Source organism: Ammospiza nelsoni, chromosome 14, assembly GCF_027579445.1.
Source record: "Ammospiza nelsoni isolate bAmmNel1 chromosome 14, bAmmNel1.pri, whole genome shotgun sequence".
NCBI lineage: Eukaryota > Metazoa > Chordata > Aves > Passeriformes > Passerellidae > Ammospiza > Ammospiza nelsoni.
The window spans coordinates 15,150,358-15,175,721 of NC_080646.1; the positions used below are offsets into that span (position 1 = coordinate 15,150,358).

General features: G+C 41.8%; 2 protein-coding genes across 5 annotated transcripts in view; both read right to left on the reverse strand.

Annotated features, from left to right (window-relative positions):
* Window positions 1–8,842, reverse strand: part of MTMR10 (myotubularin related protein 10) — a 35,595-nt gene extending 26,753 nt beyond the window's left edge. Inside the window, exons 1-2 of one of the 4 annotated variants that reach the window (XM_059481919.1) lie at window positions 8,621–8,842; window positions 7,276–7,336 (exon numbers count right to left, since the gene is read on the reverse strand). In XM_059481919.1, the coding sequence (XP_059337902.1) occupies window positions 7,276–7,336; window positions 8,621–8,674 (115 nt within the window). In that variant the 5' untranslated portion in view covers window positions 8,675–8,842. The other 3 variants (XM_059481921.1, XM_059481920.1, XM_059481922.1) reach the window with 3 other exon arrangements.
* A 9,340-nt stretch (window positions 8,843–18,182) lies between these two features.
* TRPM1 (transient receptor potential cation channel subfamily M member 1) overlaps window positions 18,183–25,364 on the reverse strand; it is a 70,695-nt gene continuing 63,513 nt past the window's right edge. The window contains exons 25-28 of the mRNA XM_059482016.1: window positions 24,822–24,966; window positions 22,571–22,770; window positions 21,303–21,435; window positions 18,183–19,446 (exon numbers count right to left, since the gene is read on the reverse strand). Of these exons, the coding sequence (XP_059337999.1) occupies window positions 18,183–19,446; window positions 21,303–21,435; window positions 22,571–22,770; window positions 24,822–24,966 (1,742 nt within the window). The remainder of the gene's footprint in view (window positions 19,447–21,302; window positions 21,436–22,570; window positions 22,771–24,821; window positions 24,967–25,364) is intronic.

Below are 25,364 nucleotides of genomic sequence, written 5' to 3' on the forward strand. Positions count from 1 at the left end.
ATTCTGTGATTACTGTGGAATGAAAAACAATTTGCATTAATTTTTAACAGGAGAACCTGAGATTCCAAAGAACAACTCCGACCACTGTTTGGAGAGTGGTGTGTTATAAATGCACAGTACCAAAAGAGCTTGCTTTGCCAGTCTTATTAGAAAAATGTTATTAAAATATCATATATTAATATTTTAGTTTCTCTAGTGTGCTAAGAGAAAAGAGCTTAGATAATTTTTTTTAATGCTCAATAAGGGAAAAAGTAGCAAAAAAATAAAGGCTTCCTGGTAAGTCTTCAATGATCATCTCTGTGTTTCCCCATGCATGATAACAAGATTAAAATCAGTATTTGCCCAGTAATGACTTATCTTTATGACCATTGCAAAAAACAAAAACAAAGCCAAACAAACCCACAGCTAGGACCTGAGAAGATAATTGCTTTTCTGAAGTAGGATGGGATGCTCACTAAAGCTTTCCCCACATCTCAGAACCGCAGTGAAGGACACAAAAATGTAGAGTAGGCAACAAACCAGGAGTTCAGATGGCAAGAAGGGAACATCCATCTGGAGTAAAGCTCTCACTATCAAACAGATTGAAACCAAAGTATTGCAGCAAACTAAAAATCTGCTTACAGAGTTGCTCTAATCCAGGAACTTGTATTACCACTCAAGTAGAAACAGTTCATTATTCCACCTTCACTTCCACCTCAAGCCTTGTGCTGGCACTGCCATTTATGGCAGACTTTGTTAGTCTCATCAGAGAACTGATCCAGTTAAAAATGGATCTTTTCTTCCTTTTTTGTCAGTTCACATTTCACCTGAATTAGCCCTGATCTGGCTTGTTCTTCGGTTGCACAAAAAGGTGTCAGCATGAAGCAGTTAATAAGAACACACCTGTGTGTGAGAAAAATAAAATAATAAACAGCTCCTGTTGGCATCTGTAAGGATAGTTGGGCCAAATTAAAATAAACTCTTGTCACCAGAACCCCTCCAGCAAGAGTTTTAACAATGATTTGGTCAGAGTTCTGTAATGTGAACAATAGACAAGACAGTGACCAGGGAGTGTGTTTGGTGTTTGCGTATTTTTAACTCTGGCTATATAAACTACAGATTCCCAAACCCTGACTTTGCCAAAACAATATAATCAGGAACAATTTGAGAAGACTGAGGTTTTCAGCTTGTTATTTCATAACTATGTTACCGATACAAGCTATAGATGCTGAACTGCTAATGTACTACTGAGTCTTTGTTAAATTATACAGGTTTGCCTTAACAAATAAAGTAATACAGAAGCATTTGTTTAGAAATTAGTTTGGAATCAGTTCACTGAAGACTTGCTTCATTGGAAGAAAATATAATTGTCAAGAGACGAAACCCCCAGTAGCTTGGACAGATGACAATTCAGAATTTACTGGATTTAAATGGCTTGTAGCACTAAATAAGTGTGGGCAGAGTGGGCAGAAACCAATTATTTCATAACTTCTTTGCAAAATGCACATGTAAAAACATTAAAATACTTAATTTTAAAAGAGTCATCTTTCTAGCTTCAAGGAAATATTCCCATATTGGCCTATGGCTAATCTGTTGCATATAGGAAATTATTTTTGCAGATGCTTACAAATACTAAAATATATTGCTAGTCAGAAGCTTTAAGAAATGCCTTTTATAACAAAAGGCAGGACAAAATTCCTCCGTCCAGCAAAATCTGCTTCTAAGATTGTATCTGGTACTTAGATTCTGCATGCAGACCGCCTTGGTTGTACTTATGTCCTTAAAAAAATCAAACCCAAACACAGAACAAGCAATTAACTGAACCCAAACCACGTCTGAAAATTTATTTTGAGCCAAACAAACAAAAAAGCTGTAACAGAAAAGAGTACTTAGTATATACTTACTGTAAGTGACATCTCATTCTAAATCTAAGTCAAATGTTAGGTTCATTTTAAACTTCTTGCAGTATGAAAAACTAGTTTGCAGAAACCTGTTGTTTCAACCTTCAAATCCAGAATTCAAAACACTCATAACTTACATAAAACTTCTGGCAATCTTTGTACAGACAACAAAAAAACCTGAAACATCTACTTTTAAAAAGCTTCAGGGAATTGCATTATTTTCCAAATTGCCATTCTGATCTTCTAATCTGGCCATTCTTAAATGCTGAAAATAATTTCATGCTCTTGTATGACACTGATTTGTGAAAACAAGTTGCAGCTACAAAACTTTTTTGCTTTCTTTTTAATATCACCTATTAATTTTAAAAACAAACAAATGAATTTTCACAGTAACATTTCAGTTTCAAATAGAAAACTGGATGCCGGGAAAAAGCCTGACCCTGCAATATGATGGGTCTTACTCAGCAGCACAGGGAGGGAGCCTTGGCGAGCTCTCCAGAGCACTGGGGATGAGAATCAGCAGCTCTGGAGCAGTGAGGAGCTGCCTTGGGGCTCGGGGGCTATCAGCACGGACAGGCTCTCGCTGCTCCAGCAGCACACGCACACCCTCCGCAGATCAGGCAATGCCTTCCTGAATATCAGTACCTCATTCCAGAAACAGCCACAGGAAAAGGCACCGACAGCACGGCACTTGTACCAAGTAAACAACCCCAGTTTTCCCTCGGAGGCACTAAGGCAAAATGAGTCCTAAGAGCCAAGCGGGGCAGACCCGAGAGATCGCGGGGGTTACCCATTAAGCCCATTAACCTCATTAACCTCATTAACCCGGGCCCCGGCTCGCAGAACCCCCGCCCTGGCCGGGCACACCGCGGGGCAGAGGAAACGCCGGGAACAGAGCAGGGTCCGGAGCAGGGACGGCAGAACCTACCTGGGGCACTACCGCACAAGGGTGCCTCAGAGAGCAGCGAGTTTCCCTCTCACATCACATGATGTGCTGCAGCTGCTCTGGAACACATGACTCAATGGGACAAGGAATTGCAGAAAGCAGAAAAAAAACCCAAAAAGCTGGGAGCTAACTTGCGAGAGAAACAGACTCTTCTAAAAGATTAAATCTTTTCATGATACAGTCTTAAAAACCTCACAAAATTAAATTTCTACAGTCACTTGCCTTTCTAAAGGCATATATATATAAAAAAGCCAACAGATATCAAAAAAACAGGTGGTAAAGTCAATCACCATTATTAAATAAAAGCTGAATCTATTCAACGGCAAAAATCTTGAACAGGATACATAATTCCATCTCAGCCAAAAACAGGAACTCGTTCAGAATTAATCAAAAAGATGATTACAGATATGAGAAGCTTCATTTTAAGGACCTACTGAGACAATTAGGCCAAAAGGAGGCAAAACAAAGTGGACATAGAACACATGTCTAAAAATCACAACTTGCATGAAATGGAGGAATATGGCTTGATGTTTGCTGTGCCCTACAAGAACTAGGATTTATCCAAAGGATGGTGGTAATTTCAGAAAACTAAAATCAATTAAAAGGAGTTCTAACAGCATATAATTAAAGTATGGAACTTGTTACCCTGTAAAGCTGTGGGTGATAAACGTTTACACAGCTATAGAAAGCAACAGCATAAACCCAAGTAAGACAAATCCAGCAAGAGGAACTGAACTCGGCAGCACTGTTTCTGTGATATCCTGTGGCTCCTCACTCGGGTGTCCCCATGAGGCTCCTGCAAGAGGATATTCCCCATGCTGCACTCTGCAGAGGGAGCAGCTGGAGCAGCTTGCCCTGCTCCCCTGTCCCTTGGTGCCACCGGCAGCCAGAGGTGACAGCTGTCCCTGCCCAGCCATGCTTGTGCCCTGCTGGTCACCCACCACACACCAGTGACAGCCCTCAGGGTCACTTCTGTCATCTGACCACAAAACCGGGCAGACACAACAGCCTGTGCACAGCTGCTTTCAGTAGCACTTCACCACCACTGCCCCTTGAACGTGCTTCAGCATGAACAAGCCTTAAAGAGAAAAACTATTATTGTAATTCAGTTTAGTCTATAATTTAATAACCATTTCCAGCCTTTCTGTAAAGAACTTAGAGGTAACAACTACTATCTTAATCTACTAGTAAATTAGCATACTGGGCGACAATCAGATGCTCCGCTGGTTACATAATCTGCTGCAGAATGCCCTGTGTGAGCAACAGGGAGGATCTCGTTGCCTGGTGTTGCCCAAACCACAGTGTGGCACTGGTTCCAGCAGAGACATCAGACCGGCCCACTGTCCATCCCTGTGCTGCACCTCTGCATGCTGCTCTGCCATTCACAGCACGGACACTCGCTGCATTCGCTGCCCATCCCTGTACTGCTCTGCCATTCACAGCACGGAGACCCTGCATCCACAGCTCACTTGTGCTGGACAGGTTTGTTCAATGATCAGGTTGATGACTTGGAAATGCTACAGACACAGTTGTGGAAAACAGGCTACAGCTGATCCCCAGAACAAAAATACCTTCAGGTTTAACAAGGTGAACTCGCACTCCCCGAAGGTAAACAGACCAATTTCCAACCAGCCAGGCAAGGCACTTTGACTGCTGGACTACCTGCTATTTCTGTAATTTTCCTCTTTGACATGCTTATAAAACTAGCAATGTACACAAACAAAGGGGAAAAAAGTGAAACTGTTACAGAGGCCAACTCTTAACTAATTCTGCAGAAACTCTCACTCACAGAGCTAACACTAGGAAAACAGAACTTCAGAAAGAAAAAGAAAACGTTTTTATAACTCCACCTCAAACCTGTATCATCTCTTTTGCAATGAAATTATACCAAATTCTATAAAACTACTTGCTTTTCCCTATTGCAGTACCAGAGTTGTCCCTTACAACCAAGGTTTTCACTTGTTTTAAATGATACTTGTTCCTTTTCCCAGTAAACAGCCTCCTCAGGACATACAGTTCCATGTGAGTTTTTGCTCCAAATTCTGATGAGATGTGGGCTCTGGACTACAGAGGAAACTTTCAAAACAAACTCTATAGGCTCAAAGTTGATTGCAATGAATTTTCTTTTTTCAAGTAAAAACCACTTCATTTTCTAACCAGATGTATTATTTCCTAGCCTGTAACTCCTTGTCCTAACCTTCACTGCACAGAAATACAAGTTAGACAGCAGGGTATTTAGCTCCTTTGGAATTAGTAAGCAAGCCACTCCCTCAGAGTCACTAAGTTTTAGGAATCAAAAGTTTAATACAACCATTTGCAGGTTTTAAAGATTACTAAAGCTAGTACCCACTTGTGCTAATGTAACTTAATTCCAAAAGAACTCCTTAAAAACTCCACTCCTTAAAAAAGCGTAACAAACATTCAGCCACTCAGGTTTATCTCTGTTCCTGAGAGCAAAAGCAATTTCACACAATTGTTAAGGATAGGGTATTAGGAATGCCATAGTGAAACTGTATTTACAAGGAAGTGCAAGTCAGCCTTAATATAATTAAATGAGCTGGAATTTGGCCAGTAACTCGGGCTATGACAAATCCACAAGCCAGTCTATCCAACAGTACAAAGTGTACTTGTTTATGCACTTTTCCACAGCACGGCTGATGACAGAAACAAAAAATGTCTTTAGGCTGGTGCTTAACTTCAAACAGGAAGAATTGCATTTAGGTAATTTTAAATAAGTCACTTCTAACACCCTCCCAACTCTCATACAGAGTCATGAACAGATTTTGTCAGAGCTACTCTGTGGCTATACAAAGCAGTGAATCTTATTTTGAAATAATTCAAAATAATACCTTAGAATGATATGGAAGTGGAAATTAAAATCTGTGGTACCTCATACTGTGGTTTCTACATAACTTGAGGCAACTTACTACAAATGTCCCAAAAGCCATCAAATGCTGACTTCAAAGAGGGTGCAAACAAGAAAATGATGCAAAGAGGGAATAAATACAAGCCAGTTGAGAAAACAAACCCAGTCACGCCATTTTAAGAGTACTTTGGAGTTCAACAAATAGAGCATGAACCACACTGCAAGAAGTGGCAGCACAGAAGTTACTTTTTTTCACTGCGCCTGGCCAGGCCCCACAGCAGAGGCAAGATGTGCTGCATTTGGAGCACAGCACTCTCGCACTGCCCTGCAGTGGCTGTGGAATGTCTCAGAGAAGAACATGCAGTCACTTCCTTGTGAGTCAAAGGCCTTGGATGAAAATCAACTGCAACACAATCACTGAGATGCCAAGTGGTAAGCAGAGGTTTTGCAAGCATAAAAATATAACTATTTCAAATATCAAGCAATCTCAGCAATGTATTTTAGGGCATTTATGCCTCAAGCAAACTCTGCATTCTTCTGTTTGATGAAGAATGTCAGGCAGTTGTTATTTACTCTTTCAGTTGAACCTCTGCCACAGTATTTCAGCCTCCTAGGTACCACACTGGACCATATCACATATCAATTAGTATTGCTTAATTAGCAACAGGCCCATGTAAAGCAGTGACAGAAATAATTTTTAAGAGTTGTTTATACCTACATCAGTGTGTGTGTAAATTCATATTTTTAAATAGACATTCTGAATGATAAGAAAAAAAACTGTAGTATGATATTGTTTTAAGCTCAAAATTATCCTTAGAAACTGCAAGCCAAATGTATTACTGTGATGTACAGTTTGCAGTGAAAGTAATCTTGGGAACAGTAGATTGTTCCTTCCATGCCTGAAAAAGGCTTTTAGAAATCCTCATTGCTCAAACTGTCATCTACCAGAGATTATTTCTTATTTAAAATATGGATGTCATTAATACCCTACATTTTTATAAATATGCTATGATGAACAGTAATAAAAGCATCTCTTTATTTCATCCACACTCCAAAAATATTATTCTGTAGGTCTGAAGACACAAATTCCAAATTTACCTAACAGCACCATATTCAATAAGAGCAAATGAATAAAGATGGCATTACAAGTTTTCCAATACAGAAGTCAATCATATCCACATACTGCAAATTCTGTGACTATTTTCCTTTATTTTAAATGAAGACTCTGACACAGGCTTTGCTACTGGGTTCTGCACACAGGTAAAATCTGTCCGATAAAAGTGTAATTACCAGTACTCTTCTGAAAGTTATCAAGAATGCAAAAACACTTAACAGTGGTTTAATTTCCAATACTCATAATAAAACCAAGACATTATTCTATATGTAGTACAGCATCACACAGGCAAAACTGCCTATGTATTTATTTAGTGTTTCAGGTGTGTTAGAATAAGTTTCTACAGAAACAAGTATCATTACCTTTTTCTGCTCAAAAGCAATATTCCCTCAATGAACAATGCTAAGATTAAAATATACCAAAATCAACACCAACAGAGGTATTTGTCAAATTCTTGATTCATGCCTACCTGGTAAAAGTACTGGTTCCAGTTTTTTAATCCTTGGTTCTGATGCTATATTTTCATCAGCCTGGAATAAAAGAAAAAAAAAAGAGATAATTAACTTAAGGCTCAGAACTTTACAGTCAAACACAAGCTTGACCTGCTTGTACACAAGAGAAAGTTCTTTTAAGCTAAAAGGTTCATCTTAAGGAGCTGGAATCCAGTCATAGAAAGAGTTTTTAACAGTTTTGAGGGCATTTACATTTGTACCAAAAGAATAAAAAATATTTAAAATATTCATGTTTAACAGATTGGGTAACCCAAACTATCACAAGTCGCAAGATGAATAAAAACCAATTTGGCTTGATACTACATAATGGCTCAAGATTTTCAACAAGTTTTACAGATATAGACACTCAAGTTCAAAGTAACTCTACTAACTTCTAACATGCACAGCTTTCCAACATAGGAAAGATTTCAAAAAAACCTAAGGCCTAGAACATGCATATGCCTACTTGCACTTCAGTTTCAAACGTTAAAAATTAAAAACTTCTATAAAAAGACTGGAACCTTTAGTGAAATAATCCACATTTCCTACAATGATAGCACTATAACCATTTCCCAGGACAAGGAATATCCAGAACTGTGTTACATCGACATCTTACTTCTACTAAGAAATTGGGAAAAAACAAAAAATGAGTCAACATGTCAAACATGTTGCTAGAAGAGGTCCTGTCTTGTCTAAAGCAAACAAATACCACTTTGTGTCAAGTGCACATCCAGATGAGACAAAAAGTCCTGGTGGTTCTCGACATACTCAGTACTATATGCGCTATATATAATTGATAGATATACTTGGTTTCTTATTTATGCCATCAGACACGTTCTAAACATGAAGCGGTGGCTACAAGTGAGAGTTTAACTATCTGCACAGCTGCCCAATGCTTTCTCCTGATCCCGCCCAGCGCTGCGAGCAAAGCGAGCCCAAACACTTGAAGCATAACTCACAACTTTCCAAAATAATCTACCACGGGCCGATTGTAATGAACACGAGACTTTATTTTGATACAAGTCCGGCTTCCGGCAGACCGCCGTGCGGGCTCTGTCCGTGTGCGGCGCGGGGACCCTGAGGCCGAGGGGCTGCACCCCGGACCGGCTGCGCAGCTTTTGTTTCCCGGTGCCACGGAGGGCTCGGGGACCCGGCAGCCCCTCCGCAGGTGCTGTTCGCCACCCCCGGGCCAGCGGGCACAGCCCCCGGGCCAGCGGGCACAGCCCGCGGCGGCACCTCGGCCAGGGACAGGGACGGCCCGGGGCAGGCAGGGCAGGGCAGGGCAGGGAGGGCAGGTCGGTAATGGCAGTAAAAGGCGGTTACCTGAGGCAGAAGGTACGACTTGAAGGTGGGTTTGGGCTGCTTGAGGGAGAACATTGTGGCCGCCGACGGGCGGCCGGGCCGGGCCGGGCCGCGGAGGTGGTGCCGACGCCCGCCGGGTCAGGCCCGGCGCCCGCGGCCGCTCGGGCTGCGCTCCCCGTCACACCGCGGGGGCGGCCCCGGCGCACCCTCCTTCCCCAAGGGAGGAGCCAGCGGCCTGGGCAGGCCCAGGCTGGAGCCGCTGCCGCCCCGCATGGGGCCCCGCGGCTCCCTCCGCCTCCCCGAGCCGGCCCAGCGGCTCCTCGGGCGGGCGGCGGCCCCGGCGGGCCGGGCAGTGAGGGGCGGGCGCGGCTGTAGCCGCGTACGGCGGCGCGGAGGGAACAAGCGGCCCGGCGGCGAGGGCCGGCCCGCGGCACCGCGCAGCCCCGGCACGGCCGCACTGCGGGGCCGGGTCACCGCCCCGCCAGCCCCGTTCTGCCCGGCCCGGGCCTACCCGGGAACACGGGGCCTGCGGCTGGTGGGGCCGCCTACCGGAGCGCAGGATTGCCGCGGTTCGGCCTCAGAGCCCCGTGGGAACTGAAACCCCCGCTCCGGGGCCTGCAGGAGTTACCGCTACCCAGGGCTGGCTTGTAAGGCAGCGGTGAAATCCAGCTCCGGCATGGAGGAGAGAGGGACTGGTCAGAGACTGGCGCAGGCTGCCCGCGGAGGCCGTGGCTGCTCCATCGCTGGCAGCGTTCACAGCCAGGTTCTGTCACGCCTTGAGCACCTGTTCCAGTCCAAGGTGCCCCTGCCCCTGGCAGGGTTTTGATCGATGCTCCATTCCAAGCCCTTAACGTTCTGTGAATCACTTACTGCTATGGAGTTCTTCCCCTGGCACCCTTTACAGAAGGTGTATGCGTTACAGCTGAGGGTTGTGTGAACTCTCTCAGGCACACGATGTGACTCTTGGGGATGCTTCTGTGCAGGGCCAGGAGCTGGACTCCACGATCCTTGTGGGTCCCTTCCAACTCAGCATATTCTGTGTGATTCTGTGAGGGCTGGATGATGCCCCAGGCAGCTGCTCAGTCACCTTCCAACTCTGCAGCCCTGCTGACTGGGAGCTGGATGTTGATCCAATATCATTCTAACTCCCTTTAAGCTTTCCAGGCACTCATGTGTTGCTCACCTGAACTTCTCCAGAACATGGAAATAACACAGGCGCCTACCTAAACTGCCAAAATCCATCACTGCTATCTCTTTTAAGTAGGAAACTGAGTAACTGCTCATGTTTGCTTAGTGGCCTGTGGCACCCATAAAGGTCCATACTTTATTATGACTGTTCTAAACTTGGCCTCCACAGTGAAAATACCTCCTACGCAAAGCAACAGTTTGGGTGGAAATGTGGTTTAATGGAGAACCCCAAATCAGGAATACACAGTCTGTCAGCTGTGAGATCTAGGGAAGGGGGAGAGTCTGGGTTCTCCTGCTGGTGATCCAGTCACAAGGGAACTGGGTTAATCCAGCAGGTCTCTCCAGAGCCAGGTCTGAAGTGTTCAGTAGGGTAAGAAGGGCTGGCCCCTGGCTGCTGCTGCCCCACAGTCATGGTTCCAGCTGTGAGCCAAGCAGAGTTCACAGCAGGGACCATGCTTTAGGGGCAGGAGTTGAAGGCCAGGACCTGACAATCAAACTGCTGGTGTTTTGCAGCCTCACCATATTAAAAAGCATAATTTTGGTCAGCATACTGTCATGAAAATGGAACAGCTCATGTACAATGTAACATTTGTAAAGGCCTGCCACAGCATAGTGGTGAGGCCTCCAGAAAAACATTTTAGACACAAAATGACACATACAGTACTCAACATCAGCTGCAAAGTCAAGATCTTCCCTTATTAATAGAAAGTATATCATATTGCATTATAGAACCTGGGATTTTTTGTGAAGTCTGAGGGTGTGTGGTCAGTGAAAGAATGTACTTTAGGGCACAATCTGGATCCCACAATTTAGAGGAGATGCCCTACTGATTGCAGCAGAAAGGTTTGATTGAACAGTGGGGAGGGAATTCACTGGCACCTGCCTAGACTGAGGAAAGCTCTGTGCATACATTTAATGCTGTTCAACAGCCCAGGAGGGACCACCCTGCTCTTGGACTTGTGGATAGAAAGAAGATAAAACCAATCCCAGTGTACTTCTCAAAACAAGTGCACCTCCTTGCACAAGGGTCCCATCTTATTGCTAATGGCAGACAATGCCCTTCACTTTATCCTCTATTTTTATTTTGTGATGGAAACATCCTTGTGTAAGTGGGATTATTCAGCCTGGCCTGACCTCATGCCCCAGTCCATTTTAGAGAGTGCACTGTGCTGCAGATGCTGCTGATGGTGTAGAGCTGAGTACTGTGAGAGCAAAGCACAGCTCCTCTCATCCCCTTTCATAACCTAAACCCTTTGGATGTTTGATAAGTGAGAAATACTGCGGGACTAGCCCTTATCTTTATCCTTCTTTAAAGTTTTTGTTCATATTCAGAACACTGGTGAAAGGGAATTTAACTCAAAAAGAGAGGAAGAGAAAGTGAGGGAGTGAGGAAGGCAGAAACTACCCAGACTTGTTATTGCACCTGATAAATTTGCCAGTAGTATTAAAAATTATTATAATTTACACCATGTCAGAATTCTAAGAGTATTTCTGCATCAGCACAGAGACTTTTTAGGGGTAGCTGCAAAAGCAATCTTACTCATGAGAGGATGATCACAGGATAGCAAAAAATTCCATTAAGGACTGCTCTGACACATTGAAATTGCAGTGCTGTTCTGAAAAAAACAAAATCAAAACTAAGCTCTCACAAGATTTATGAGGATTGTTACTGGAACTGGTTGCAAGTTTCCACTGAAAGAGTTCTGTGCCCATAGGAGAAGAAGGCTGATTTGGCAGAATTGAGTACTTTGGAGAAGCAAGTTAATTGCCACAACTTGCAGTGAGATGCAGACAGGCAGAGCAGGACAGGCAATTAGGGCAGGATAGGCAGGCAGGGCAGGGCAGACAAGGCACAAGTGCAGGCAGGGCAATCCTCTGGCTCCTTTTTGGCAATGAACTCAGCTGCCTGCCCATCTCTGGCCATCCCAGCTCTGCCTCACTCACTCACTCACTCACTCACTCACTCACTCACTCACTCACTCACTCACTCACTCACTCACTCACTCACTTTTTTCAAACAGCTCTGCTAAGCCAGAGATTTTTGAGAATGCCTTTGTCTATGAGAGCAATCTTGAAATAACGGTGGGAAGACAGCTGTGCAACAAAGCCAGCTGAACTGAAAAGACTGCAGATGTCTAGTGTTATTCTCATTATTTAAAAAATAAAATTTTTTACTCAGCACAGTTATTTTCCTTGCCTCTACCTTGTTATTCAGTGGTATCTCCCGTGTGCTAGCCTGGCCAGGACCCTTTCCCTTGGCCACTCTCTGAGAAGCAGCCTGGCCTGCTCTCCCAGTGGTGTCACCCCCAACACTGTGTGGCTGTCTCCCAGGGCTCTTTTTACACACAGTGCCTCTGTTTGTGACAGTGCAGATAATTATCTGTCAGCAATGGCTGGGGTGCAGAACCTGCTGTGTTCAGTGCACACTCAGATTAGGCGCCTTCCTCAAAGTTCTGCTCCAACCTCCCAAGGCAGCTCTGTGGCTGGGGAAGTGCTCTGGTTTATGCAATGCAAGAGGGCTGGGGTTAAATCACAACAGATTTTCACAATGGTCCCTTTTGATCTCAGCAGATTAGAGAATGGCTTTCATTAGGCATATTCAAGAACAGGTTAGACCACCATCTGCCACTGATGCTATTGACATAGCTGAACTTGCCTAGTGCAGATGATCTCTTCCAGGCCTGTATTTCTATGGCAACTTCCATGTTTTCATAGCTCTCTGAAGACTGGTTCAATTATTGGTTTGAACTCCAAGACAAAAAGACACAAGTGTTGTCTGATTTCACAGCAGAGCTATGTGCCCAGAGCTACAGCAAGTGTGCAGCAAGCCTGCAAAGTCAGGGATTCACTGATGGAAGTCAGTTCTATTTTTCCCTGAAAGTGCTACAGTTTATTACTTTACCTGGATGCCTCTCTATTTGTGCACTCAATGGTTTGTGCACCCAAGTTGCCTCAGCCTGCACGCAGAAGTGTGGGACTCTGGGGACTTGTGAGGGAGCCACCCCTACAGATCTGTATTACCTCTTACAGAATAAAAATATAATGCCTTAAATTTATTAAGCAGCTGGTAAAAACCCGGTTATTCCTGAATGTCCTTGATGAAGACCTAGGAGAAGAATATTTAAAATGTGTTTACATACATAAAACAGCAAATTTGACAGTCTTGGCCAAATATATACAAAAGACATAAAAACTATGCAAGAAGTTTCTTGAGGTATCTCAGGAAAGAAGCCTCCTTTGCAAGGCATATCTGTGAAGTGGAGGGTGTCTTCTTTGTGTGGAGGTTTAATGATATGGGGCTTTGCTATGCCAGGTGAGGGTACCTTCCTTGTTAACCATTGTGTAGGTTTTACTTGCCTGGAGTTACTGGGTGCTGTTCATGGCACAGTGTTCTACTTGGGCTTGGACTATTTCACACAGGAATTGTAATAGTGATTATTACATTACTGGTGCTTCTAAACTAGAATCTGATCTTTTTCCATGGCCTTTTGGAAGGCTGTTGGTTTGCTCAGGTGATAGCTGAGCACAGCAGTCCAGTTAGGGTAAGCAAAGGGAGATGCTTGCATCTAGAGCCATGCAGGATGAAGCACTGTGGTTTTACTGGGGGCTCATGATGCACAGACAAAAGAGGAGCAGGCACATGAAATTATGCACTATATTTTTCACTACTCCAACACCAAGCACTAGGTGGACACCAGCACTTAAATATTTCATCTGAACATCTGCAAAGAATAATTTAAAGCCTGTTTTGAAGACATACCTTACATCCATTGTAAAGATACAGGGCATCAATCATAAAGCACCACTTTGCCATATCAAACTCTGCAGATAAGGCTAAAAGTTGAAAAAACCAAAATAAAATTGCAGTTTTAAGAAAATCTGTAGTGTTTATCTCACTCCTCTCAAGGCTTGTGGTTTGTCAGCCTACAATGCAAAAAGTACAGCTGGGTGCTGTTTTATGCCTACACCAACCTCCTGTGCCTGGCACCATTTGAAATGGTCTTTAAATGGCCACATCAACCACGTCCTTACATTGCTTTTGCCTTCCTGTCTGATGTTGGATCACAACAGGGGATCAAAATCCACAATTAGGCTGAATTTTCAGCTTAGGTGACTACTGCATGTGGTAGAATATTTATCTGCAATGGTTGCAGTGAGAAGAAAACACCCCAAGGGCTACTGTAGCCTCATAACCCAGCAAACAGAGGCTAATTGTCACTGCTAGTAACAGCCACAGGCTTTATGCTGACTTTGTAAGGCCTCGGGACTGAGGCTTGTCAGGACTGCTTTGTCTGAACTTGCCTTAACCTGCCTCGAGCTGTCCCTCATTTGTTTAGCTGTGAAAGCAATTGTTTTAATGATGAAGATAATGATGAAGAAATTCAGGTTTATTTGTAGGATTTAAAGGCCAGTGATGAAAAACAAGATATAACTTTGTAGCTCTCATAAAAATGCCCCTAAAGTAGTAAAAAATAAAGACAAAGAAACAACATGAACTCATGCTCACCCTACAGAGGATCTGGGATGCTGACAGCTGGCAGTATGTCCTCACTATCCTCACTGTAGCCACTGACCATTGGCCCCAGAGGATCAGCGCAGGTGTCAATAAACATCAAAATAAAGGGTAGATAGTAGGAAGTGTGCATTGAATAACTTAAGCATTTTCTGGTTTTCCATTAGTAGCATAGTAGTATTCTTTTCTGTTCTCTCTTCTTGTCTCTTCTCTAATTAGATGGATCTAAACTAATAATTTATATATTAGACTGTTGAAACTTGTTACACCAACAATAAATTCTTAACTTTACATCTAAGGCTCCCAACAACTTTTGAGTGCAACACTAATTCAGGAAGAAGTGCCCTGCTGGACAGGACAGTGCTGCAGAAGCATCTGTGTCCAAGGACTGCTGTCATTTGGAAAACTCACCTGCTCCACATGAAGGGCTCCAGCAGCACTCTGTCTTTGTGCCAGCCCAGAACACCTGTAACAGGGCACAGTCCTGTTATTCATCTTACAGAGCTAATGCAAATGATCCTCTTAACATCCTTGCTCATGCACCTTCCTCATGTTCCTGTTTCCTGACAAGGCCTTGCAGATGTGTTCTTTTTTTATTTAGAAGAACAGATAAATATTTTGCTGAAGATGCCAAGCACAGAACCTTGGAAAGCATCCAGATAAGCAGCATGGAGAAACCATAGTTGGAAGGTTTCAATGGCTACTTTAATGAATTAGTAAATAATATGGAAAATGGCTTTTCTTGATTCTCAGGTATCGATCTCCAGCTTCTAAAATGGATAAAGTGATTCTGCAACAGGAGAGGCTGAGAGCAAAGCTAAGCTAGTCCCTGAATGGTGCAACGTAAAAAGGGGTAACTCATGGAATCAGGTGGGAGGGTCATGAACCTGCCTTTGTGAATATGACAATTAGTCACTGTGTTGAAAACATTTGCCTTGAGGGAAAGGGAAATGTTTGTATTGCAAGATACTGTAAGATGAACAAATTTTAATTACCTCAGAGTAATATCTCTGCATAGACATAGCCCTAGAGTACACACCCTTTCAGCTTGACTTGCTTCACTATAGGTCAAGCACACAATAAATCATGGCAATGGAATTCACAGTGACATTGCTGTGGAGTCACCACATCCCTAGCAGTGAAGGGGGACATATCTCCCTGAAAAGCACTATTAAACATGCCTCTTCAGAAATGCAAATTCCCTGCCTGCATCCTTTCAGCCACTATTCAAGAAAGCAGGGAGGCAGACATGCAAATGTGTTGGTCATTATTCTGCTTAGTGAGCTCCAAATCTATTATTAGTCTTCTATGCACATACAAAACCATATTTAAATCTTATTAAAATGGCTGTTTGTCCAAAATGACTCTGCCAACAAGTAAAGTGTTATTACTTCACATGTAGTGGCAGAGACATTTTCATTCAGTTCATGCTGTGTGAGAACACAGAAAATATCCAAACCTCTTAAAATCATCCCTCTGTAGAAAACTTTACGCAAAATTACTGGCAACTGTTAAAAAAAAAAATTATTTGAAGATGTTTGGCCCATGCACTGCATAAGAAGAAACAGATTAGTAAAGTGTTTGGACATTATAAAGAAAAAAATTGATATATTGAATTAATTTACCATATTTTTCATGTGTTTCTTTATAAATATTTTTACACAAAGGAAGTATATAAATACAAAGGTAAAATATTTTTGTTTGAAATCTACATGCTATCAGACAAATTTTCAATGTAAGTGCTAAAAAAATTAAGTGGTCAAAAGCATGATTAACACACATTTTATAAAGACAATGTAACAAGAGGTATGCAACACACTGTATTCCATTCCACAATGCATACTGCTTGTTTAGCACAGTGCTGAAAAGCTGCATCCCTTTGTGTTTGTAATGAATCCATTTCTGGTGAATGTGCAGGCAAACAATAACAAGGCATTGGCAAACTGGAGGCTATTTTAACCACATATACACAATGGCTATGTAGTTGCACAGAATGGTAACACAGAAGTAAACATGGAAGTGAAACAATTTCAAATGTCATTCTGTTTGTACAAAATGTCAAGTTCCCTAAGTTGAAGAAAAGAGAAACCCACATAAAAAGCAAAATGTCAACACTGTTCCAACAGCAGTGAAACCAGTAAACCTGCTGGTAAGAACCAAGCTAGGAAAAATCCAGAAGAAATGATGACTGAACTGTGTGAAATGTCTGTGCACTTTCCATGATCATTCAGTCTAGTAACAGTACTTCAGGGTATAAAAATGGATAGAGCATGAAAATATAATGCAATCAATACAAATCAGATACCATTAATACATTTATAAAGCCAATCCATCAATCTCTGCATTTCAAAATGCTGTAAGCATCATTGTCAAGGAGGACACTGAGACTTGCACTGTGGGGCTGATGGTAAGTGAAACAAGAAATTACATCTTTTCAAAATAACATATGAATGAGTTAAGCATAAACCTTGGACCAGTATTCTGCCTTTAACTCATTTTCAAAATTCTCTGCCCAGTGGTAAGCATCCCCTGTTGAAGAGAGGTGCTGAATATTTGGGAAATCAAAATTCCTAAAACTTAACAGGGAAGAATGAGGCAAATAACACTCTGCTATTATGAAGAAAATGATCAAAACCTAATACTTAGAATGCCACTGCAGAGACAAGTGCTCTGGATACATCTAACTACAGATGCTGATTTCTACTCTTTGTCCTCAAAACAATTTTGCTGTAGAGACTTTTTTTCTGCTTTGACATTTGTTTTTGAAATTTACTCAAGAAAATTTACTCAAAAAAAAGAATTTCTATTCTCATCTGGAAAATCTACATATTGTTTAGACAGACTCCTAGAACCTGTTCCTTGTTCCTCGTGTGTCATAATGAAATTGCAAGATGGAAGATGAATTTATCACAGTAGATTTGTTTCAAGCAAAGATCAAAATCTCACTTGATCAGAACACCTTTCCCATTCTGTTTTGATTTGTTTTCACTTGCAGGCATCTAAGAAAAGTCAGAATCTTTTTCTAAGTCTGCATGGACTTCTATAATCCTCATTTATACAAAATACTAATGCAGATCTTGGATTTCTATTATTAAAATATCTATGTACTTGGTATTCTTAGAATCTCCCAAAACATTTTGAAACAATGATCACTGTTTTTCAACAGTTTAAGGCTGTCACAGCATGCTTTGGGCTGGGGACAGATGTGATACTGAAAGCAAGATTATGCCACTGAAGTTCAAGGACAGATTAAGAATATGTCTATATGTGGCTTTCCAGGTCAGATTTCTCCAAACACAACTGTATTTTGCCAGTCTGACCTATTTTAGTGGATGAGAATGCCATGTCATGCCATTCTGAAAGAGAAGCTGAGCAGCATGCATGAAATCAGAAGTGAAAGAAGGGACTGCATAATTTTTCCTTGCCTCCAACAATTTTGTTTTGATCTGAAAAAACACCATGGCTACAAAGAAACCAGCTGCATAAGTAAGGATAAAACTAAGGCTGGTTAAAAATGTGTTCAGTTTGAGAAATCTTCTGATAAAATTATTACATTATAATATTGCTCTTCCTCTAAGAGCTTTATAATGAGCTTGTCATTAAATGAGCCTATCACAGAGGCTGAAATGGAACAAAGGAATATCTATATATTCGGCATCTGTGGACTGTACCTACCTTTTATCTGCCCCTGAGAGAACATCTCCCTTTCACCCAACCCAGCAAACATTTATTTAAGAACAGAACATGCATCTATTAATTTTAAAAGAAGAGGAATACATATATTCACAATTCTTCTTTAGAAATTAATTTTAAAATCCCTAATTTGTTCAATTTGTCACTCTGCTTTCTCAACTGTTGGTAAAACAGGGACCATAAGCCACTTTAACATTCAGTTTCTGTGGATGCATTTTCTTGCCTGGTTTTCTGTTCTTCTGTTGCACTGCCAAACGCTACCACCAAATTAGTTACACTGCTGGCATGTCCTGGTCTATTTAATTTGTCCTTCACGGACTTGGCTTTCCGGGAATGGCTGTGCAAACTCTTGGAGCGTACTGATGGGAACCCAGGAGTCCTTTCTTCCTTTGCTGACAGGAAATTCTCCTTCTCAGCCTTGACAGGGGCAGGCATAGAGGTGTAAGAGGCACTCATACCTGCTTCAGCAACATTACTATCATCATCTGTGTCCATCTGCTTCTCCTCTGCTTGTCTTTCTGCCTCAGAGATCAGCCCAGGGTATTCTGGAGGACGCTCTTGAGAAAGCTGCTGCTCAACTTCATATTTCCACTCCGTGGCCCACTGCTCAATTGTAGAAGGGCACACCTGATCCATAATGGTACTGTACTCTGAGGTCCAGTTGTTAACTCCTCCAACCAGCTTTCCACCTTGTGCAAATATAAAGCTCCTTGACTTCATCATAGTGGTTTGACAAGCACTGAAAGTTTCAGGAGGAAAGTAGCGCATTGCTTTGGATTTGTCCAAGGGATAAGAGATGGTTGCTTCTAACTTGGTACGTTCTACTTTTAACTGAGTGTTCTGAAAATCTGGTCCTGCTGCCGACTGACTGTTCGTAACAGAATTCATCTGGTTCACACTTTGAGGGATCATTCCATCGCTACTGAAAACCCCCTGCTTTTCACTCCCCAAACCACCTGAGCCAGAATGGGCTCTGGAAACGTTCTGTGCAATTTCTAGTGTAGATTTACTGTGATCTGCTGTAGCAACTGCATTAGGACTCGAGGTGTGGAGTCCAGTTTGGTGTTCTGGAGCCAGCATCCTTGGGTCTGCTCCATCTTCTTTGGTACCAATAGAGTGAGCTTTTTTACGCATGGCCGGTGACATGGGCGTGGTGCTGTCATCAAAGGTGAGCTCGTCGCCACTGATGTGGTATTTGTACATGCTGTAGCCATCAGAGCTGTTGACGCTGCTCTGCCTCAGCAGGTAGGCAGCGTCACACTCGGAGGAGGCCCGCGAGCGCGTGTACGTCAGCTCGGCTTTGTCGATGCCCGCCAGCTTCTCCAGAGCATTCACCATCCGGCCCGAGAGCTCCTCCAGCTGAGACAGCCGCAGGTCCACTGTCTGCAGAGAGGCTTTCATAAAATGCTCTCTTTCATTCACCTCTTCTAGCCTCATGGACATATTTTCAACTCTGTAGGGTATAAGAAAGGAAGCAGAGAACAGAACCTGTAGAATTGTGCAGTAACCCATTACAGGCACACAGCTCCTGATTTCTTCCTAAGGCAGAATTTTGTGGTGTCTGTCATGCCTTGTTCTTTTTTCCTATGGGTAGCAACAAAAGCAGGAGCATTTTCTTGTTATCCATGATTTTGTACACCATATTAGAGGGGTATTTGAACTTTGCCCTTATATTCATGGCAAGAGAGCCCTTAGGGACAGACTTCTATTAACATTTCTGCGTGTGCCACCCACTGTGTGCTCACTTGTTTTCTCTTTCACTGTGAAATATCAAATTAATTACATGAAAAGTACTTTCCAATGGCATGTTCACAGGGTGACTTAAAATAGCATCAAAGCATGTTGTAAAACAGGTTCTGCAGCTGCATGAGAGAGAAACATTTACTGGTTGATGGGATTGCTTTTGCTCTTGAAATACCTTTCTATTTTGTATCAGCTGAAGGGAATGGAACTATTGTCTAGTTCAATTAAAATAATACTTTTCCCATTTTCTTTTTATCATTTATATCATAATAGATGCGATGGTACTAGAAAAAAGCATATAAACATAATTAGCTGGAATGTGGCTTAGAGATCATATACTAATAAATCTACTGTGGAAATTAAATGAACGTTTTCTTGCTCCCATACACAAAAGATGATGAAGCATCTGGAGCAAGGAGCCATGAGAAATAAGCAAATCTGCTTTGTGGCCATAGACCATAGTGAATCAGTGAGGCTTATCAGCCCTGCTTTATTCTCTGCCACAATACCTAGGAATTTGACAAATTGCCACGGATAACCAGTGTGATAGAAACTACTCAAATATATGTAGCAGGTTTAATTTACTTCTCTATTCTCAAATTTCAAATATAATAATGCAAGATGTTCAGGGCCTCTCTCAAGAGAAAGAATTTTATCTATTAAAGAATTATATGGCTCACAGAGCTAATTCATAACAAATGTTAAAATGAAGATTCAAATAGATATATAGATAAATATGTATTTGGAGTACTTAATCAACAGAATACTCTGAGACAGATTAAGGTGAAAGAGTGTTTCAAATGCGTACGATTTTCATTACAGGGAGAATTTTTCTTCATTTCAAGGAAGTGACAAAAGACCCCATCTCTTGACTTACTTAGATCTACTGACAGAATAGGCAGAGCCTTTGGGAACAGTCCTGCCAAGTGACCTGGTAAAAAAGGCTGCTGCCATTAGCACTGTGTGCTTACACAGCAATGTGCAAACACTACCTAGTCCTCAGAGCAAGCATAATGATTAACATGGGAATATTCCCCATCTTTTATATGGGGAAGTTCACACTGAAAAACTAAATGCCTTGTTCAAAGCCTGCAAGAGAATCTGTGGCAAGATTAAAATTCAGCAGTTGTGAGTGCCAGATCCTCATGTAAACCACAGGTCCAAGGGAAGAACCCTCAGTGCTTTTGTCATTAAGCTCCAACATGTTTCTCATGGTTGGATGAACTGTTGGAAGCTCAGCAAGCAGCAATTTTCCCAAAAGGATAAAAAGCAGCACTCTGATCCTCATATGGATAAGACATACACAATTAATCATAAGCAAAGATGCTCTTATAACAAAGCTACCCAAACCAGCAGATTTAGTGACAAAACAGAAGGAATAACCAGAACTTTGCTCTTTTGAGAGATGCACCTGCTCAGGTAGTTATTTGGGATTCAGATCAGTTTCTGAGTTGGTGGTGGCTTTCTTCAAGATCAAAATCTTTTGTATTTTCCCTCAACCACAGGTATAAAGAAGATATTAAAAAGACTGTTCCCAACAGAGTGGATTTTTGTTACAACAGGTACCTTTCAGAGGTAACTCTGATGCGTTCATCATTAGATGACTGCTGCTCATCCTCTTTCTCCTGGAAATATTCTTCTACACACTGCTCTTCAAACTCATAGAGTTTCTTTAGCTCTTCATCATTCAGAAATAACTCTGTGCAAAAGAGAAGAACAAAAGAGGAGTTTCCTTTTTCTGAACTTCTGGCAGACAGTTTAAATCCAAATTAGCAGTTTATTTTAGACATGACCATACTGCAGATTCTACTCCTATTCCTACTAAATGAACAGATGATTTTTTTAAATAAGCAATGAGCACTTAGCTAAAGATGGGCAGAGCTGTGAAGGCAATGGAATGCATGATGAGCATCATCTGCTTCCATGGCCATCCACAGGGGGCTCTATGTTCTGAATGACTTTAGCACTTCTCAACAGCTGTGCATTGAACAAACTGAGCCGATTTTACAAGATAAAGACCTGGGCAATCTCTGCCAGTTTGGCTGTTCCTTCATTCAAGTGTTATCCTTAAAAGGATGTGAGTTATAGGCAACAGATAAACTTAACAGATTGTTCAGAGATATCCTTTGGATAAGATGTTAAGAAATTTGTAATCACATAAGAAAAATCCAAGGGGAATATAAGCTTGTGGGAGCAATTCATCCTTTATCTGAATTAGTCCCTTTGCATTTGGAAGGAACGTTACATTTCCTTTCTTCATTTTTCCTCTTGTGCAAAAATGGTTCTTGTGAAATGTAGAAGTAAAGGGATGTTGTGAGCATCCCTCACATTATTTCCATGAGGCATATAATGAAAATATTAATTAACAGTTACAGAGTATGTTAGGAGAACAATCCTCACAGTTTCCCTGTGAAATGACACATAAATCTCCAAATGATGGCGGGGATACTCCCAGTCACAGATTGCTCACAAAGAGCTGACACTATAACTGACATTTGAAACTGTATTCCTTCTGTAATTCCTATTTGCCCCTCCCAACATATGGACTTCACCAGAATTTGGTAAACCCCTGAATGCAGAAAATACCATCTTGTTTTAAGAAAGAATGTTAAAGGGGGTATTTTTTAGCATCTGAGAGTTGCAAATTTTCAGGTACCCACAGAGCCCAAGAGCTGTTACATACATACATATACTTGATACAAATATTGGCCCATACTCTCTTCTGTAAATACACTTGATGGGCAAGGTGAACAAAACACTTCAGTGTTCTAGAAGCTGCTGCTTTCTGCTAATATGGTGCAAAGAACTCAATTTAGAGAAGATTTTTTGCATACTCAGTCCCCTGTCACGCTCATCCTGGTCTCCATCACCCTTCCTGCAGCGGCAGCAGATCCGCTTGATGATGATGTAGATGTGGCTGAAGATAATCATTGGTGGTGGCAGGACAGGTCTGTCATGGAATGTCATGATCAGCTGGTACCTCTGGAACTTCCAGACTTGGTTGGATATTGATTTTACCTCAAAGAAGGTATTGCTGAAAGGAAACACAGGTACAGTTTCTATGAGGTCCCTAATCTCACTTTTCACTGAGCAAGAACTGTGTTGAAAAAAGCAGCAACTCAATAACCTCATAGAGCCACAGGATTTGCTTGGTTCAGCTTTTTGTGGGTGCTACTGAACTAAGGATTAAATTGAACTCGTGCTTGCACCACTCCTTTTGAAGGCAGCAAACAGCAGGTGCTCTGCTCCCCTCAGGCACCACTCAGAACAGTCCTCTCAGACCAAGTGCTGCTACTGTACAAATCCCTTAGGTGCCAGTGAAAACAAACTCACACTATTTATGCATCACATAACTGGTATTTTGGGCTTGGTTATAAACTATTTCTTTTAACACACGCCAGTATTTGATGCTACACAAAGTATTAAATCCATGAAAAGTATTTTGTATGCTAAACTCAGAAGCTTCACATAGTTTGCCTTTAATATGCTAATCAGCTTGACCTACATAGAAGACTTTTCAAGTTTTCACAGAATGTCCTAAATTCAAACTTTACTCCCTCAAACTTCTGATTCAAAAACATGCTGCAGATTCTTGTAAAGGAATTTATTCTTGGAAGCTTCATCATTTTTACAGCAAAGTAAGGTGTGTTTTAAAGATGTTTAATTTTAAAATTCAGTTGATAAGAAGCGATAGTAGTCAATCCAGAGATAACAATAGTCACAGTAATGAAATACCAACTAAGAGAAAGCAGACTTGATATTCTGTCTTAGAAAAGGCTTTCCAAGCTATTTTAAAGTATCTTCAGACAGCGCACTGCACTTCTATGATGGTGATGATACTGGAACTTCCTTTTTATATTTTCTGTCCACTTATTTCCTAACTTTATATGCTTTAGAATCTCTACATCCATAAAACCAGTTAAAACATCTCTTCGAAACCAAAGAATTCCTGTGTCCACATAGATTTTACTTTCTTTAGGTGAAGTCTACATGAGACTGTGATCAATGATAAATAACAATCTGTCTTCATCCGTGTCTCCTTTACAGCAGGAATTCCCCAGCTAGATCTCAACCCTGTGCAAGCAGGCTGGGATGGCAGGAGTTAACAGCATGACCTACTTCCCAAACTGCTGATGCCTTGGTCCTTCAGCCAATAATAGCTACCATTGTAAGATTCTTCCCCTTCTCCCCAGCTATGTGACTGGCATTTGAGTACTCTAAATTCATGACCTTTTAAGCTACATACATCAAATGAAAGACAGGCTTTGTGAGCTGCAGATTTCTGGGCACACGAAGGACTGTTTTTTGCATTTATGACACAAGGTTACACCAACAAGCCCTCCAACACTACATGTTTGAAGGCAACAAAAACGGATCACCTGCTTTTCTCAGGTGCTCTGTTCAGAAAGTATTGCCAGCAAGTCATTATTTTTTTAATCCCCACATCATGAGAGGAAAAGCATGCAATCTAGGTGCAGGTAGGAAGAACAAGCAGCAGAAATTTATTTAATTTTACTCCAGATAAGTCTAAATATGAGCATACTGCACCCTGCTTGGATTGGCCACAGACCTTGGCAACACATAGCCATCCTACCTGATGGTCCAAGGCAATACAGACTATTTTTTTAGGTCATGAAAGGACTCTGCAAGGCCCTAATTTCTTTTTCTAAATGGAAAAAAACATGACAAAAGCCAGATGATGTAGTGGAAATGCCTCAGGCTTTTGAGTTTTATTCTGCTGTTCTCCTGCAGAGCTGTGACTGCCAGTGGATACACGGGTTTCTGTCAGGTGTGTGCCAGGTTTCATGGATCCTATTTCTCATCTTTCCACAGCAACCTTGAGGCCTGTCACTGTCCATCAGAAGGTAACTGGAAGTAGTCAGGTTCTCTCACATCCATTGCTGCAATCGCTGGCAAATTCAAAGCCACCTTTCCTCACGCTTCTCCAGGGCACATCCTGCTGCCAGAATTTGCCAGTGGATAGTGAGATCCTGAGTGAATGCAAACCCTTGCAGAATCAGTGGCTGGGCTCAAACAGAAACTTTATCTTGACAATAAGACAAAGATGCATGATTGTTTACGTACTTGAAGACAGCAATCAGCAGGTTTACCAACAGGATATTTGCTACCAACAGGTAACAGGCCATGATAGCAGGAGTGAGCCAGGCCCCTGGGATGCATGGAGGAAGGCGTTTACCATCATCATCATAAAGATTGTCCCCACAAGGAGCTGAAGGAAAAACAGCAAAGATATTTTTCACCAATTGCCTGATACTTAAAAATACTATTCTTGTTTATTTAATGATGATACTTGCACAAACGTTGCCAATTTTTTTCAGATTATTTCCAGGAGCAAGTATGTATAATTTCTACTTCAAATTCTGCTTCCATATTAGTGAACAGAGAGGCAACTCCTTACTGTACAGTGTGGCTTTCTATTCACATTCCCATGGAGTTTCTTTTTCTCACAGTAATAGTCAAAGACCAGATCTTCATGCATACACATACATATTAATAATGGAATTACAAACAAATTATTAAAATTAGCTTGTAAGCATACCTTGCCAAAGAGATAAAAGCATTGTTTTAGTGGTAACAGATTGCTGAGCATAAATTCAAAACCTACAG